Here is an 18062-nt window from a genome sequence, read left to right on the forward strand (position 1 = left end):
ACCAAAAGGTATATTTCACGAGTGGCGCAGCCACGAGTGAAATATGAACTTTTGGTGTTCACAAGGTGAAATATATTTCGATCTTACACTAAACTAAACAAATCTTCTTTTTATTATATGCAGAGAAACGTTTTAAAAAGACATTAAACCTAATACTGAATGAAAAGCGCGCCAAATAATAATACAACGTGACGTCATTTACGACGTCACGTCATTAAGTTGGTACCCAGTACTGTGCACGCTGGTATTTCACTGAAACAACGTAAGGGGCTTAAATTCAAAACAGTGAAATTATCAAAGTGGTAATTTCACTGTTTCAAACAGTGAAATTACCAGTTTTAAATCACTGATATATTTCTATAAACCACCGAAAAGCATGTAATAAAGTAATTCAAATAATGTTCTCGTTTTAATATCCCTTCCAATGTTCTAAATATTCATGCACCAGAAGGTAAGAAACCGCTTTGTGCATGAACATTAACATAACATTAACTTGCTGTATGACTTATTACAATTCATACATAGTTTAAAGATTAGTAGATAAATGTTAATTTGAGATGAGTTTATTAGATAATAAGAATTTCACGGTTGATAATTTAACTTAAGATAGAAAACATTAAAGATTTTAGGAAGTCTGCGAATTGGGAAATTAAAACTATCGCGTGAGTTTAAACTTTAATAATTGTGCTGTGATGGCACTATTTGGTATACTAATTTATAACTTATTTTTACGCATGAATCTTTTGTTACAATCAGTTTTGTTGATACATTTAAATAAAAATGTTAATTTGTTTTAAACATGTTGTAAAAGAAACATATGTCTATTGTTTCGTTGTCAAGTTGAGGGGATGAAATAGATATATACTTCAAGGGAATGACTTTTTTATGGTGATTGACTAATAATTGTCAATTAGATTTAAAACATAAAAACTACGTCACCATAATTATAAAAAGACAGTTCCACTTTTTTGTAACCAACACATTTTTAATGATATTCATAGAAATGTATGTGTGCCACATCGGTTATTGAATATTCATTACAACCCCTCGAACCAATCAGATAGCCTCGTGTTTCGATGCCATTTCTATTACTTGTATCATAGTTTGGAAATCTTACTATTGAAAACGTGTCAAAGTTAAATCTTAACCATATGAATATAGATGATAGCCTGTATCAATAAATGCATATGTAGGTTTCTCTTTCGTTCATATCCCATTGATCTTGTCATGAATTTTTCTTAGTTTATCATGAACATTCAAAGCTTTTATAATTTTATAAAGAAAGGATGGCTGAATGTAAACCGTGGGTGATAGAATAGATGAATCAGCTGAACGTAAAGACGATGCCAAAGAAAACCCAGATTTTCAGTTTGAGCGTATGGTACACTAAGGAGTAGCAATGTTTAAATGTGAGATTGACGATATTGAACGAATGGAGACGAGGGAAGACGATATTTGGGTGTGGAGTTTCTCCAGATCAGATAATATTAATAATAAAGTGGTTAGTCGAATAAATGCTTCAGCGCTGAGTATATGTATGCTCATTATTTGTCATTGTGTCCACAGCCATATACAGCTATAACCGAAATTTCAAAACATACACGTATTTGTCCTTGTGAAGAATATTTTAATGCATAATATATATTAATAACCGGACATACATTTACGACTGCATACCTAAAATTACGCTTATAGATTTGAAACTAATTTCTGCATAATTTGCATGATAATACATTTAAGTTTTAAGTTGTTACCATAAATGATTGTATACATAGATGTGATACTAACGATATATAAGCACCTAGGTAATGATATGTTAATTTTAAAACTTCAACGCTAACACCGTAAAACGTATTATATCAAATTTATCTTTTTTGTCTAGCATGGAAGGTGTCAAATCATTTGTTACTAGGTAGCATCATCTAATAAATGCTTTCACTTAAATATTAAAACGAGGACATATTTTTCTAGGTGTAAATACGCTGATCAAATGAAGTCACTCCGTATGATAAAATCACATCTTCACCACTTTTTGTTGCCTATTCAGCTACAGGAAGGAAAATGCCGGGTAAGTAATTTCTAAAGATCACGTAAGAAATATTACAAATATTCAAGGTAGAATAAAATGCAAAACCGCACTAGCATCTGCTTAAAAAACGATATAGCTAACCTGGCAGACCACTGCAGAAAAGATTTGATATTTGAACATATTCAGTAGAGACCTTTTAAATAAAAATCAAATACTGTTTAAATTAAGACAACTCTTTTGATGTAACACATACATCTCTGTGGTGTGTACAATAAAGGCATTGGTGACAATAAGTCCTGTTTATGTTTGCAGGATGTGCACGAGGACTTGTTCTGATACATTTTATACGTAGCGCTTCGAATTAATATAGCATGACCTACATGACCCAGAAACGTACACAAACGTGATATTGTTGTATCAAACGGATAAGATTTTGTTATTTAAACATATGCAGAACAAGCACATTGTTGGCTATTCTGTTGCGTAACGGTTTGTTAAGGCTTGTGAAACATTGAACTGCCATGTAATTGGAATGAAAACGTGGTCTTTTATCACTGTTTGAACATATTATGTGAATTGTTATATTTTACAGATTATTTACATTGCTCGAAATCCAAAAGATATTGCAACTTCATTCTTTAGACTGATGAAATGGTTGGGTGGTCTTAAAGATGACGAAAACATATTTTAGAACTTTGTAGACGCATTTGTCAACGGAACTGGTACGATAATGAACTTTTTAGCGCATGTGCTAATATCAACTGAGAAGAGCTATACCTTACTGTAGAGGAGAGCACATGAACTGTGACTGACGTTTTTGCTAGAGTCTACTTGATTCTTTATTAATTTTAGATTTTAGAAATAAAACATAACATTTTCATAACAAGTCATAATTTTGCCACTTTATAAGCATGAAAACGTCGTATTTCCATTCAATAACAATTTCCAAAGCATGGCAATTTCATACCAACTTTTAAGCATGACACTCCAGTTACAAGTTTCAAAGGTTGCCAATTTCTGCATAGAGCAATCACTAATGACATTGCAATATTTATGTTTCAATTGAATAAATATATATTTCATCAGGTGACAATTGTGCATGGCCTCGACATGTCTTAGAATATTGGGAGAGACGAAATGATAAAAATGTTCTGTTTTTGAAGTACGAGGAGGTGGTGCGGGTAATTGGCCTTTTATTGTTAACATGATGAGTAAATATTAGACAGTTCTGTTCTGGTGCAAATTAATTCTTTAAACTAACTACAGCTTGATGATTTTTTATCAAATAAAACAATCATGAAATCAAAGTAACTATTACAAATTCTATTTAAAATCTTTATATGTTCGGTATTAAAACGTAATACCTTTGTATCACATGTTATCATTACTTTACGGCATATTTTATATTGAGTGTTTATGATGTGTTTATCATGAAATAAACCGTGTTTGAATTGTATTAATTTTTAAAAATGCAAATTTAATACAAACTAACTAAACTAATCTTAACTAAGAACTTTTAAGTCCACATATGTACAAATGTCATAGAGGTGAGCTTTGGTAAGCAAATAGTAGCTGTTAACGTCCGTTCTTAGTTATCGTTTTTCAAACATCTTTTTCTTCTTAATTATGGAGCGGATATTCCCAATATATTACAAAATAGATTAAGTGTTTTTTAAACAGTTAAATAACAAAACTAAATATTAAGTCTGAAACAAGTAAGTCAAAGTGACTTCAAAGAAACTTCCAATTTAAAATCAATCTTTTAAATTCCACTCCTCAGTTTAATAAAACGTCTAGGGGTTAAAATTTGACAAAGTGTGTCACCTTGTGATAGGTGATCTACGGGAGGTATAAACATCGATCAACCTCTTATGGTTAGTTTTGAATTGCCCGCAGCCTTCAACTTGTAACGAAAAACGCGTTTAATGTATGTTCTCTGATAATGCAAGTCCCAAAGCAGCCAACTTCTGACATTGCGTTAGGTGCCACTGCAATGTCTAAGGTACAAATACAAATAAAATGCTTAAATCATTACTGTAAAAATGGCCTATCTTCGGAGCCACATTTGCTTACAGTAACTTTAACTTGTAGAGATAGTAACATTCAAAATATCTTTATTAAATGATGAGACATAATTTATAAAGGATACGTTAAGCAAAAACAGATTAGGTATTTTTGCCTGATAATTATGCAAATCTAGTTGCAACACTTTCAAAAATCTTTCCTTACAATCATTATCATCGATGGTAAGTCGGGGCTTTCGGCATTGCAGGATAAACCCAAGGCTGTTCGACAGATTGCTGATTTTCTTGGTAGAAAGTTGACAGATGACAGATAAAGATGTGGCACACATATGTGATTATTGTTCTGTAGAGAACATGAAGAGCAACCCAATGTGCAATATGTCTTACTGGAGGGATTTTAAGAAAGTATATGCTAATCCTGACGGTGGTTTTATAAATCAAGGTAGAGTGTCAATTGAAACAGTTTTCGTTGTATATTCATGTGTGCTATCTGTGTCTACCTTTTTCAAGACAATGAACCTCTGTTATGCACTGAAGGTATTACATGTATATGTTAGAATAAAGTCATCTAAAATTACATTATTAAACTTAATCATTTTCTTGACATAAACACACAAAATAAAAGATTTGACTGAATACAAAATTAAAAAAGTACAAAAAGGAGAAAAATGCCCTTATGCCCGACATAAACAAAAGACAAATATTTTTGTAGGAAATAAATACTCTCCAGAAAAAGAGGTTCTGCATTTAATAGCTTAAAATCGAGAGATCTTTTGGATAAACCTTTTGATATTCATTTGATAAATGATAACTGGGATCGTTAAAATCATGATTTGGTTTCCGGATTTGAAATAACGAATTTTGTAGAAAGGGTCATTTTGTACAAAGAAATAATGCCTGAAAACAAATCCCCCGCTCCTGAAATTTGGAAACAAAGTGATTCCTCGGAAGAATTAATCACAACAAAATTACTAGAGAATTGCAGACTCGGTTTGATTGAGTCTGTACATGTTCTGCAAGGAAATCATCTAGATAAAAATGACATACTGATTCAAGACTGTAATGGTAATATATATATAACTTTAGAAATCTACATCTGCATCCGCGCAGTCTGATCAGGATCCATGCTGTTCGCTATCAGTTTCTCTACTTGTTATAGAGTTGGTAATAGCAGGTATCCTAATCAGACTGCACGGATGCGCATACTGGTCTTGATCCATGCAGCTGGTCGCAAACGCACAATGTTGGTTTTGTCATGACGCGCTCATTTCTACTTTTCTTTTACGGAATGACCAGGGATTGTTCATGAATACAAACTCACTTGCTTCCCACAATTCCCTCGAAATAAATAAATACACTATATAGGTTGTAATGGGTAAAGCATAATAAAACATTTTTTTTCAGGTTTTCGTTTTGCTTTAATTCAACGGATGTTTTGGCATCTTAAATTATGTTATCAAAGATATAATGGCAATAAAATGGTCAGGATCACAGGTAAAGCATGACAGTGGTAAAATGACCGGCGTTGAGTATTATTTTAAAAATTGAAATCACACATGGCAGACAAACAATAATACAATGTGTTGTTGTATTTGAATCATATACATGTTTGTACCTTTAGGTAAGATATGAATCATATAAGTTGCGCTGATTGCATAAATGTTTGATAATCTTCCCCGTCCAATCTTAACAAATTTCAGTTTAGTCATAAATTGACCGTTAGCTACATACGTGATATAGTAATGAAATATCATCATACAAAGAGCCAAACTGATATGCAACGATATGTTAAACATACTCTTTTTTCTCGTGTTGATCTAGGCATATTACTGCGCTGTAAGAGAGCTATTGTGTGCATTAATGACCAATACATTCGTTAATTTATATATGCCATATCACATTTTGTACTCGGTTGATAAACATAAGGTATAAAATCTAGGTGTCAAGTAACAATATTATCTAGGGTTGATAACTGATTTATTGTTTCAAGTAATTTGCACTTAGGACAAAGTTCACGAATTTGGAAATTTAGAAACTCATGTGAGTTAATACTTTGAATATTCTTATATCTGTAACCGAAGTGCATTTATTTTATCAGAAACTGCAACGTTTTTCACAATAATTGTTTTGAAATTTGATCTGTCAATTGTTTATTTTTGTAGTAATTGTAAAGTATGTGTTGTACTTTGTAGCACCATTTTAATTAAAACATAAACAATAGATCATGTTGATTGCAAAAGTAAGTAAGATTAAATTAAAAAAAAAAAAAAAAAAAAACAGGGGGCAAAATGGTCTTACAAAAGTAACCTTATTACACCAACAAAAATAAATATAAAAACAACAAACACATCAGCAGTAATAACACGACTGTTATTTTAGCATATTTTGGTCCCCGGTCAAAATACAGTCAACATGGCATCAACTATCAAAAAAGTGAGGTGCTAATATTCTATTTTATCAAATATCAAAATTTTACAAAATACATGTACATGATTGTACTCTTAGGCATTAATATATACGACGAAAATACTACTACAAATGTCATTTCTAGTGAAATTCGCAGGATACTGTATATGTTACAAAATCCATATAATGTTTAAAGTGTATTACATCTCAATGTCGAGTTTGTTGGCATTCCATTTCAATTTATACCTTGAGGAACCCACTCCAGAGCCTGTCTTGCAATACTGGGTTATGACCTACGCAAAATGCACCGTAGGGAACGTGTTACAGTATCGCGTTTTCGGTTAAGGTATAGAATATTCAAGATGGAGGATTATTTATTGGAAGAGAGGTAGGTGGATTTTATTCAGGTCCATACTACAAGAAGTTTAATTTCTAAAAGATGTTCTGTGCTTAGCTTGTAAGGAACAGAATCCGGTATCTAGTCATATATTTCTTCAGACTCTGCACCGCAGATTTATCGCTCTATTGTCTAATAAATATGCAGATTTGACAGTTTGAAAATTTGAATCGAGAGACCAACGCATTTTTCTCCAATTTCGACATTATTAATGCATGCTCAGAAAAAGTAAATCTGCAAAACGTTAGTCCTTTATGTTAGGAAACGTTTATAAAAGTAAATTACCAGTTTAACCTATTCTCCTGTTCGTTAAATGCGTTTTAAAAAAATAAACAATGTTACAGTATAGAGCGAGGTGATTTGTGCTGGGTTACAGAATAGACCTAGCGATTTTTATCCGATTTTGTTACAGTTTATACCCAGGTCTCGGTTACAGTTTAGACTTCGATATTTTCTATATACATTGTATACTAGGTAAAATGTATGAATGTAACAGAAACGTTTAAATATCTGTGTGCTTGTTAGCCCGATGGCTATTCGTCTGTCTATCGTACACATGTGTGTGCAATCTCATCCGCTCAGTAACTACTTGACTAAATGTGATGAAATTTACATGACTTTCTACCAATTAAGTTGTTTGAAAATGGTTTCGGTTGCAATCGGGGATACGAAAACCCAACGCATAGATTTTGAAAAAATGCAATGTTTAAAGACCCTTCTCATCTCGAACCAAAAGCATTCAAATCAAATTATGATCATGGCGTCATTTCGAAATCTTCTTTGTTGAAGTTACGATTATTTTGTCATTATTAAATTAAAAATCGTTTTATTTTTATTTCAGACATCCTGGTATAGCAGTTTCAATATTTCTGAAAAAGAAAATAATATTGAAAGTTATAGAATATAAATTAAGGTCAGACAATTACAATATCTCCTTTAGTGAGCCTGATGGAGGTAATATAATAGTGGCAGAGTCGGGATAAGGCCGTCGACTTCAATACTGGAATAATGTTAAATCACCCTTAGGATATGTTGACTGCTCTTTAAATTTGTCTTTTGACGTCTTTTCTGTGATATGCAGGCTTCATAACCTCTGATCCCCTTTCAAAATTCTATTTTAATTAGTTCCGCCCATTGTTTTATCGTTTAGGACACACGCTTTTTATTACTTGGGGACCATACGCCGCTTTTCATGGAATGGCACGGAAGTGTCACATTGAAGGTTCAATGATAACCGCCGTGTTAACACATCTGCGGATGTTTCTAAATTCAAAATTTTACTATTTCATGTTTAAATGTTGAATTCTGCTTAAGCCGGTGCTAGGGGGCGTGGACGGTAACTTGCACTTTCCAGTACCGTCCATGAACAGGCTCAATCAAACCGAGCCTGCAACATTTTCAATTTTGCCGTGTTGGGCTTTCTTTAGGGATTATGTATTTATCTATTTTCAAATCATCTTTCATTTACAGCTGTAGTTGAAATCCAATCATGACTTTGGATTTTTTGTATTTGAGGAATCTATCAAGCTAATTTACGGAAGGTCGGTGGTTCGAGACAGGTGCCCGCTCTTGTCTGAAATGTTTCACAAAGGGTATCTGGGGTCATTCTTTACACTAATACAGGAATGTTTTCACATGACCTCAGTGTCGTTGAAACTTAAAATCCAAGAAAGCCAAACGTAACAAACCCTTTTAAATACTTGCAAAACACATTATGGTAGACGGAAGTTCTAACTGAAAATAAAATTTAAGGTCTCAGTATTGCTCAGGTAAATACTGTTTAATTATTCTTAGGGTATTGCCTGCTTGTTAATTATGTCTTTTGACAGCTTATCTATGGTATGCAGGCTTCATAACCTCCGATCCCCTCTCATATTTCATTTAATTTAGTTTCACTTATTGTATTCACGCAATTTTTAACCTTGAGTAATATGCCGCTTTTCATAGAACGGCAATAACGTGTCACATTGAAGGTTCGTTAACCGCCACATATGTTAAAAAAATAAAGTGTTCCAGTTCATGTTTAATGTGAATTCTGCTTAAGCCGGTGCTATAGGAGGCGTGGACGGTAGCTTACAGTTACCACTACCGTCCATAAACAAGTTTAATCAAACTGAACCTGCAACATTTTTATGTTTTCAGTGTTGGACTTCTGTAAAGGTTTCTTTTTTCTCTATTATATTACTAATTGGCGTTATTATAATGTGTAATGAAATGAAGCAATAATCTTTCTTCTCTCAAGACAATTCGATAAAAGTTACTGTTATTGTCGTGAACTCATACTGTTGTTATTGTGAAAACAGTCCTTACTTAAGACATTACTTATTTTGCAAAAAGTCTTAATCTGAAACTAAAAGTAAGAAAAATAGCAAACTATCAAACTATAACTTTTCTGCTGAAGAAAAAAAGTAATACATGTACAACCTTTAAAGAATGTATTAAATATAAAGGAATGAGTTTTTTCATAGAAATAATGGATACACGAACTTTGTTTGAAATTTGGCAAGTATCTAAACGGTAACCTAAATTTGGATATAAACTGTAACACAATTGGATCAAAGCCGCTAGGTCTATGCTGTAACCCTTCAAAATTAACCTCGCTCTATACTGTAAAATTGTTTATTTTTTCAAACGCATTTTAACAACAGGAAAAAAGGTTCATCTGGTCATTTACTTTTATAAACCATTCTTAACACTAAGGACTAACGTTTCGTAGATTTACTTTATCTAGGCAGGCTTAACTAATGTCGGAATTGGAGAAAAATGCGTTGATCTCTCGATTCAAATTTTTAAACTGTCAAATCTGTTCATTTGTGAGACATTATAGAGTTAAATCTGCGGTGCAGGATCCGAAGAAATATATGACTAGATACCGGATTCTATTCCTTACAAGCAAAGCACAAACACATCTTTTAGAAACTAAACTACTACAAATGTAGTAGTATGGACCTGAATAAAAATCACCTACCTATCTTCCCATAAATAATCCTCCGTCTTGAAAATTCTATACTGTAACCGAAAAACGCGATACTGTAACACGTTCCCTACGGTGCAATGAACCCAAATTATTTCCATTTCTTCTTTAGAATTGAATCGCGATAGGTTGCTGTTGCTTAGAGGAAAATCATAACAATATACATATGATACAGAGAAGATATATTTGAGCGTAAAAATTGTTGACAACAATGAATATAAAATAATTTACATTTTCGGGAAGCACCTAAATGTTGCACATGCAACAGGTCAAATATCAAATGATTTTTTTAGTAATGTGTTTTAAATCCTAGCTGTAAACAGGAGTATCATTAACTCAAGATTTGACTGTGATATACATTTTTATGATTTATTAGTATTTTTAAACATGATTATTTTAAGGTTTGCCTCTCTATGTCATGCCGCCAATACAAAGGACCACAATGGAAATAAGAGCTTTTTTGCCCTTTTTTGTGTTAACCTTGGTTTTGGTGAGCATGTCATAGTTTTACTCGTATGTGATATAGTATTTAATAATGCTCATTATTTTATCCTATGTTATATTGTCAACTATGTATATGCTTCCTTTGCCGAAATAAATCTATCTATCTATCTATAAGACGTTTACCATAAACGTTATTTAAAATTGAGACACCTAATAATTCCGGTGTGTGTTGGTCCCGTAAGTAATATGCCAAATCTACATACCTTGTGTTCTATAAGCAATTATTGAAGAATTTTCAGTTGTCATGGCCAGTGCAGTTTTGTAATGAATAAACTATTTAATGATCTTTGTAAGTACCAAACAAGCCAGTAGCTAAGGATGAGGAGCAACACTTGATGGATACTAATGTCAAGTCTAACACTTCGTTATTAGAGAAGCTGAAATTATAAAAAAGCTAATTAACTTTTGTTGAGGTGGTACCATGTTAAACTTATTTTGAGGTGCTACCATGTTAATAAGAACGTAAGTATAAAAAATAAAACTTAGCATTGTTCAGTTAACATTTATTTTAAGGTAAGTTACATATTATATATTTCATTGTTCAAAAAGAAATCAAAAGGTTTGAATTATATATAGAGGATATCTTAATGAAAAAAAGGACATGGCTAATAGAAAAGACGCATTAGGTGAACGTAAAGACGACGAAAAGCCAGATTTTCAGTTCGAACGAATGGTACATAAAGGGGTTGCAATGTTAAAATGTGAGATTGATGATATAGAACGGATGGAGACGATGGATGACGATATTTGGGTGTGCAGTTTCCCCAGATCAGGTAGGATGTTATGTAAATATATTCACAGAAAAGAAAAGAAATAAAGAAAGAAATTGAATCAAACAAAAAGCGTTCCATAGATGACTTCTGATTATGTTAAATTTAAAACGTAATTTCTTTTTAATAGTTTAAAGTACACATGTAGATATAGGGTGGGAAAATGTTTTTCAATGAATTATTCCGTTATATGTTAAAAAGTAAATATTCCTGTGACATTTTGCTTGTTTAAAGTAATGCTGCGTATATGAAATCATACAAATTCGTTAACATTGTATATTCCCTTCATATATCACAAAGGGACAACGATGACACAGGAGATGACGTATCTAGTACAAACCTTGGACTTTAAAACTGCAAGCACTGTTTATCTTGACGACCGTTTTCCATTGCTGGAGTTGAAGGATGACAGATTTCCGTTCTATAGAGGTACCTGGTCGACATTTTTTAATCAATCGTTGAATATTTTCTGTTTGATGAAGTAATAATGACAATCATTATTAAACTTCAAATTATGACACTCCCGAATTAAATTATTTTATTATATAAGAAACAAAACTGTTTACGTATATGTGTTTTTGAGTAATAAGGACTTTCATGTCAATGACAAAGGAATAGCTGTAAGTACATAGGATATTACTTTAACTAGAACCTTTAACATAGCTATATGTGCATTATAGATTCCAAAGGCAGACAAAATCGTATGTGTTTGTAGAGAGCACAAATATATTTATTGATAATATATAAATATAAATAATGTATCATACAAACCAGGCCACATTGATAGATTATAATAATATGACCATATTTAACGTACGGAATGTGCTTGCTCATAAATTGAATATAATTGTATGTAACATGTATTCACATTCACGTATTACTTACTATATTGTATAAAAAGTAACAAGTAACAAGGTATTTAATGGCGGCTGATTTATTTAACATATATTTTATTCAAAATAAAATTATATATAACATATGGTCATACAGTTCAAATGAAATGTAAAGTGTTAAAAATTACAGTAAGTTGTTGACAAATATAACAAAGTTATGACCTATCTAACAGAATTTTGGAATAACTCAAGTATGAATATACTACTTTTAAGTTTAAGTTTACACTATATATTGCATAGAAATACTTACACATACAGCTTTCTATACAGAAAAAGGCGAAAACAGACCGATAGCTTGTCACTCGGCAACTTATGAAATTCATTTTTATTAGACTTGAAGTTCGTCCAGCACAACTTCATTGTGTTAAATGCATGTTTTTTGTACCTTTAGTTCTTTCCACTTTGGTGTACTTTTAGTCGGGGGGCTCCAGTATTCCTTACCTGAATACTGTTTTATCACCCTAAGGGCATGTTGCGAAGTTTTTACTTTTGTCATTTGACAACTTATCAATGATATGCCTCATAACCTCTGATACCCTTTCAACATTCTATTGTATTTACTTTCGCCCATTGTTTTCATGTTTAGGGCACACGCATGTTTTTACTTGGGGACCATGTGCCGCTTTTCATTAAATGTCACTCATGTCACATTGCATGATAACCGCCATATGAACACACTGCGGATGTTTCAAAATTCAAAGTTTCACCAGTTATTTTAAATGTTGAATTCTGCTTACGCATACGCTAAGGGGCATGGACGCTAGCTCGCACTTTCTTTTACCCATAACCGCCCATGAACAGACTCAACGAAATTGAGCCCGCAGCATCTTTAGAGATTCTGTTTTTTCTCTCTGTTCAACTGACTATTTTTGCATTTATTTTATTCAATAAATCTGTAACTATCCAACATCAATTTAAATATCTTTTGTTTCACACTTGATTATGACGTTTGTTCTAGGTGTAAAATACATTGACCAAATGAAGTCACCTCGTATGATAAAATCACATCTGCACCACTTCATGTTGCCTGACCAGTTACAGAAAGGAAAAGGGGCCCGGGTAAAGTTTTTCTGGGGAGACCGGGTTTCACGATTTATTCGTTTAATTCCCTATATTTTGCTGACGGGAAATTTAAAGCCCTCAGATTTTGGGTTTTGACAAAATTTCGACATTCCCACCGGTATTTTGTACAAATTTTTTTTAGATTTTGTAAAATTTTGTTTTCAAAAATTTTCAAATCAATTAAAAGGATTTTTGATGTTTAAACAAATTTTAAAAGAGATGAGGGTGTACTTTTTAAGAAAAACCCACCAAAGTGCTATTTTATTTTTTTTTTAAGCACTCAATCTAATTTTTGGGTTTCCAAAGAAACTAAACACCCATTCCCGTTATGTTTTGTTAAATTTAATTTATATAGCTAAGAAAGGGGATCTATATTTAAAAATTAAAAAGAATAAAAACATTTTTATCCCCGTTATTTAAAAAAAACTATTATTTATATAAGCAAAATTCAGGGAATTTTTTTGTAGATTATTTAACCAACGCTAAAGGGAAACCAAAAGGATATTGTAAAATCCACTTTTGACTGGGGGAAAAATTTTGGGGGGCGTGCTATTAAAGACAACCCAAGCATTTGAAAAAGTTGTAGAGGACTTTGTAAATGGGACTGGTAAATTAAAAAAATGTTTTACACTTGATTCACAGTAGAATGTTTGCTCATGTTTTATATAAGTGTATTTGTATGTATTATTGCCGTTTATCATCTAGGGGAATGAAAACTATATAATGATAAACTCATTTTGATTTTACGTTTGATATCAGAAAACTTTTGTTCATATGACAATTTAGTAAGTAAGAATGAACCATATAATGTTACTGCTAAAGATCACTCTATCTAAATAATATGCATGTTACTATTTTAAAAAATTAGTTGGGTTAAATTGGGCGATAGCCACAACAAAAAACTTTTTATTAAACGGCCCCTTTTCGGTTTTTCGCTCGCGACAACACCGACAAAGCGCCAAACAACGCCTTTGGGGGGGACTGTCGTCCCTTTTGGGGTCCTGTCCCTTGCCCAAACACGCTTTAAAAATGCGCGTTGTCGGGGCGGCGCGTTTCCCCCGAAAGTCGCCCTGTCACTTGGCTTATAAGCCAATCCTTCGATTTAAACTGAGCGACAATGTCACATCGCGACAAAACGCCTTACGACAACGCCCCATTTGGCTTGCATTGTTAGCGACAAGACGACGAGACGAAAGTTCGACATTGAGCCCTTTGGCGCTTTGTCGTCTTTTTCAAAGCGCCAACACACAACGCACAAAAGTTTTCAAAATCAGCCACCATACCGGATAGCCTACATACCCGCGCCATTTGGCTATATTTGCTTGATCCTAGCTTTTATGTTCACTTAAATATCACTTGTTCCTCATCATTACCATCTTGTGATGCACATATGCGTTCTTCTGTATGCACATTGTAATGTTTACACATATATAAGGTATTATGAAACATATCAAAATATGTTAAACGTATCTACTCCCATTTCTAAAAGGAGCGTAGAATAACGGCAATAATCTACAGTTGCAAATTGTAGAAGAACTTAATTGTATAAGGATTAAAGATTTGGTTTTGTTGCAAAAAGTACAAATGGGGACAATATAGCTTCATTTTTTACACCTTCAGGTCACAATTGCCCATGGCCTCGGCACGTTTTAGAGTTTTGGGAGAGACGAAATGATAAAAATGTTCTGTTTTTGAAGTACGAGGAGGTGGTGCGGGTAATTTAATTCTATTATTTTTGCGTCAGTATTAAAGTATTGTGTCAGGATTAGACTGAATGTAGCTCATGACCTGTATATATTAGTTGGTATTATATTTTTATTAGATTAATTACTCTTCCTTGTTTTGGCTGGTAGGTATTACCATATACTCAAAGAATAACATATAAGAATGTCTTAAGTGCAAGGTAAAGACGATGAATTCGGGTTAGATCTAACTGTATTACATGACTAGTAACTGAAAATGTCAAATTGCTTAAGGGAAACAAAATAAATAATAAAGACCGGCCCAGAGTGGTGGATGTAACCGTAAAAATATTATTCCAAGGGATAGACTGTTTAAGCAGACGTAACAATATTTTACTGTTTAAATTTACATGTTAGCGGCTACGTGGCTACGGGTACAGCTTAATCTAATACAATTTTTGCACATGTTTGAAACATTTTAAAATTGAAAACATAAACAGACGGACCAACGATGCCAAATCAGCGCACAAAATCAGATCGTGCTGTTGCGCACTATTAGCAGCAGATTATTACACATTGCAAACGAGCCTTGTAAAATATGATAAACAAAGTCAGCAAGGAAAGGCGGCGTTCAATGAACGCAACAATCCAACAAGTGCATTTTATCACAGTTATGCCTTCCCCGAGAGCTATTTATTGCGTTCTTTTCTTAAATAATTAGCTCGACTGGAGGCATTCAGTTTTAAAATTCAAAACAAATAAAAGTAACATGTAAATTTGCGAGACAAGTGATGAAGTTGTAAAAAGTTGTTTTTACATGATATTATTTAGAAAATATTGCATAAAACTACATGATAACATAATCAAGTTATTCATTGCATTGTAGGATAAAGCGAGAGCTGTAAAACAAATAGCCGATTTTCTCGGTAGAAATTTGACAGATGAAGATGTGACTAACATTCTTGATTACTGTTCAGTGGAAAATATGAAAAATAACGCAATGTGCAATATGTCTTACTGGCGAGATTACAAGAAAGTCTATGATAATCCGGATGGTGGTTTTATAAATCAAGGTAACATAAACGATGATTTTATAAGTTGTTTTGTCATGAAAACATATAAGGAGATTTTAATAACGGCGATGCTTGCTTCAAATATTATATGAATATGACGAAAGTGATATGTCCATGCCCGCTGTTGCTTAATCAGTCAAGGTATTATTATAAGGGGCCGACAGTTGCCTTTTTGAATCAAGTTGACATATAACGTTAGTATACGTAAAAGCTTAACAATCACGCGAAATGACAACCCAAACGTTGCATATGAGTCAAGATGATATAACAATGCCGCATGCACTGTATAATCACATTCATTTTCAGTGTCCATTTATTTAAATACCACATTCCTTATTCAAATAAGCCCCATTTAATAGTTCCATCGAAATAATTTATTTATTTTTTTTTCAATCATGATACCATATATACATCTTTTTTAAAATTTTCTATCAGTGACAAACAATATGTTGAGAATTTCTTTCAAGCGACATGAACATCAATATTTTGCAGGTCAAGCAGGAGCATGGAAACACTTGTTAACGCCAGATATTGCAAACAAAATAGATAAACTTCTCGATGAAATTGAAGGCTCTGGTTTAACGTTCAGTGACAATTAGGCTTTGACGTTATATTTCACCAAATGTATGTGTATTAATACAGAGTCAATTCTTATAGGGAAAATATCATGTACTTTTTTGAAAATAAATAACAATGAAAACAGCGAAAAACATAATGAAATATTTAATAACATTTACTAGATAATTTAATTAAATCAGTGTACATTTTATCATGTGTTTGGAGTCTGGTATTCTTTTGCCTTTAAAGATCTTACTATAGTCTATATGTTTTTGTGTAACTTTAGATTGTATAATATTTCATCATTTAAATATCATTGACCTGCCAACAACAATAACTATGTAGAGAAATTAATAAGGCCTGATTAGGGAAAAGCAACTGATTAGGTCTTTACAAACTTCTAAATAGGAGAAAAAATAAACTAAAATAGAACCTTGTCATTCATATTAATGAAACATAGGAGAATCAATATCCTAGTCGGACTTTGTAACTCCAATTTATCAATGTTTAGACCATTAGGAAAACCGTCCTTCAGATGAGTTGACAGTTTTATTTTAAACTTTAGATAACAATATAAAACAACATATACAATAATCAAATTACGTATTTTACGAGTTGTTTAATTATCGGGCCTGTTGCTTTAATTAAACGTCAAATGTATACGGTATCAAACTATACATGCACTATGGTTGAATTTGTATGCAAATAAAAGATTTAAATATTAGAATATATAATTATACGGTGTGTGCTTTATTATATACACTTTAGCCATAGGTTTTTCTTACATGACAAATGGTGTAGTAAAATTTATACTTATATCAACACGCATGGTTCTGCTTAAATTATTTCGATCGGTGACCGGTGACAGATATGGTTTTTCACAACAAATTCGCCTTTAGCGAACTTCGGATAAAACGAACAATATTGTAATGTCCAACAGAGTTAGCTATAAGCAGAGTCGACTGTATAGTTTAATATATTTCGACTGTACTTTGATGGTCAAAATATATATAGCAAAAAACGTCAACTCGGGTTGACAGATTTCATGCATTTGCTTTTATAAAAAGGCCCCTTATACGATTTATTTCAGCTTGACAATTAAGACTGATTATTAAGAGTTTTAATAAATTTAATATTTCATTAATCTTTAAGAAAATTGTTCGATTGATCTGCAGTTGTAAACGTCTGAAATGTATTAGAAGAAGCCGCTTAGAATTGTTCATATAGGGGTTTTCTAGTTATAAAGGCTATCATCCATTCATATTACCTATTGTAAGATAAATTATAGAATACATTCAATGTTTTAAGTGTTAACATTGTCTGTCTGTAATTCTGCAAAATATTCAATACTAACTCCCAAATTTGTTGAACTAGAAACATTTTTATGCTTTTAACTAGAAACATCTTTATGCTTTTGGTTTTGTTTGTTATGATTGGGTTTTACGTCACATCTACACAGTATGATCATATCGCGACGCTCCAGCTTTACTGGTCGAGGAAGACCTCAGGATTCCCTCCGTGCATTATTTCAGGAACGAACGGGCACCTGAGTAGAACCGCCGACGTTCCGTAATCTAGCTGGATAACTTCCTCACATGAAATAATCCAAGTCCCTGTCGGGATTCGAACCCACAGCGGTGAGGGGCAAGTGGTTTGAAGTCAACGACCTTAACCACTCAGCCACGGACGC

At 32.7% G+C, this 18062-nt stretch overlaps 1 protein-coding gene across 1 annotated transcript; it reads left to right on the forward strand.

Annotated features, from left to right (window-relative positions):
• Window positions 1-10922: 10922 nt before the first annotated feature.
• On the forward strand, window positions 10923-17223 carry LOC132730186 (sulfotransferase 4A1-like). Its single transcript, XM_060716043.1, has 7 exons — window positions 10923-11107; window positions 11405-11533; window positions 12956-13056; window positions 13618-13666; window positions 14680-14774; window positions 15628-15814; window positions 16307-17223. Exons 1-7 carry the CDS (start codon window positions 10936-10938, stop codon window positions 16411-16413), a joined length of 840 nt encoding a protein of 279 aa, XP_060572026.1. The 5' UTR covers window positions 10923-10935; the 3' UTR covers window positions 16414-17223.
• Window positions 17224-18062: the final 839 nt, after the last annotated feature.

Source organism: Ruditapes philippinarum, unplaced genomic scaffold, assembly GCF_026571515.1.
Source record: "Ruditapes philippinarum isolate M1 unplaced genomic scaffold, ASM2657151v2 ctg736_1_1_1_1, whole genome shotgun sequence".
Lineage (NCBI taxonomy): Eukaryota > Metazoa > Mollusca > Bivalvia > Venerida > Veneridae > Ruditapes > Ruditapes philippinarum.

What these genes read in the sequence shown, in the direction of transcription:
- LOC132730186 (XM_060716043.1), top strand. Translation starts at nt 10,936, where the DNA reads ATGGCTAATAGAAAAGACGCATTAGGTGAACGTAAAGACGACGAAAAG. An exon ending in GGACTTTGTAAATGGGACTG is followed by an intron (nt 13,667 to 14,679) that starts GTAAATTAAAAA and finishes TTACACCTTCAG; the next exon opens with GTCACAATTGCCCATGGCCT. An exon ending in TGGTGGTTTTATAAATCAAG is followed by an intron (nt 15,815 to 16,306) that starts GTAACATAAACG and finishes AATATTTTGCAG; the next exon opens with GTCAAGCAGGAGCATGGAAA.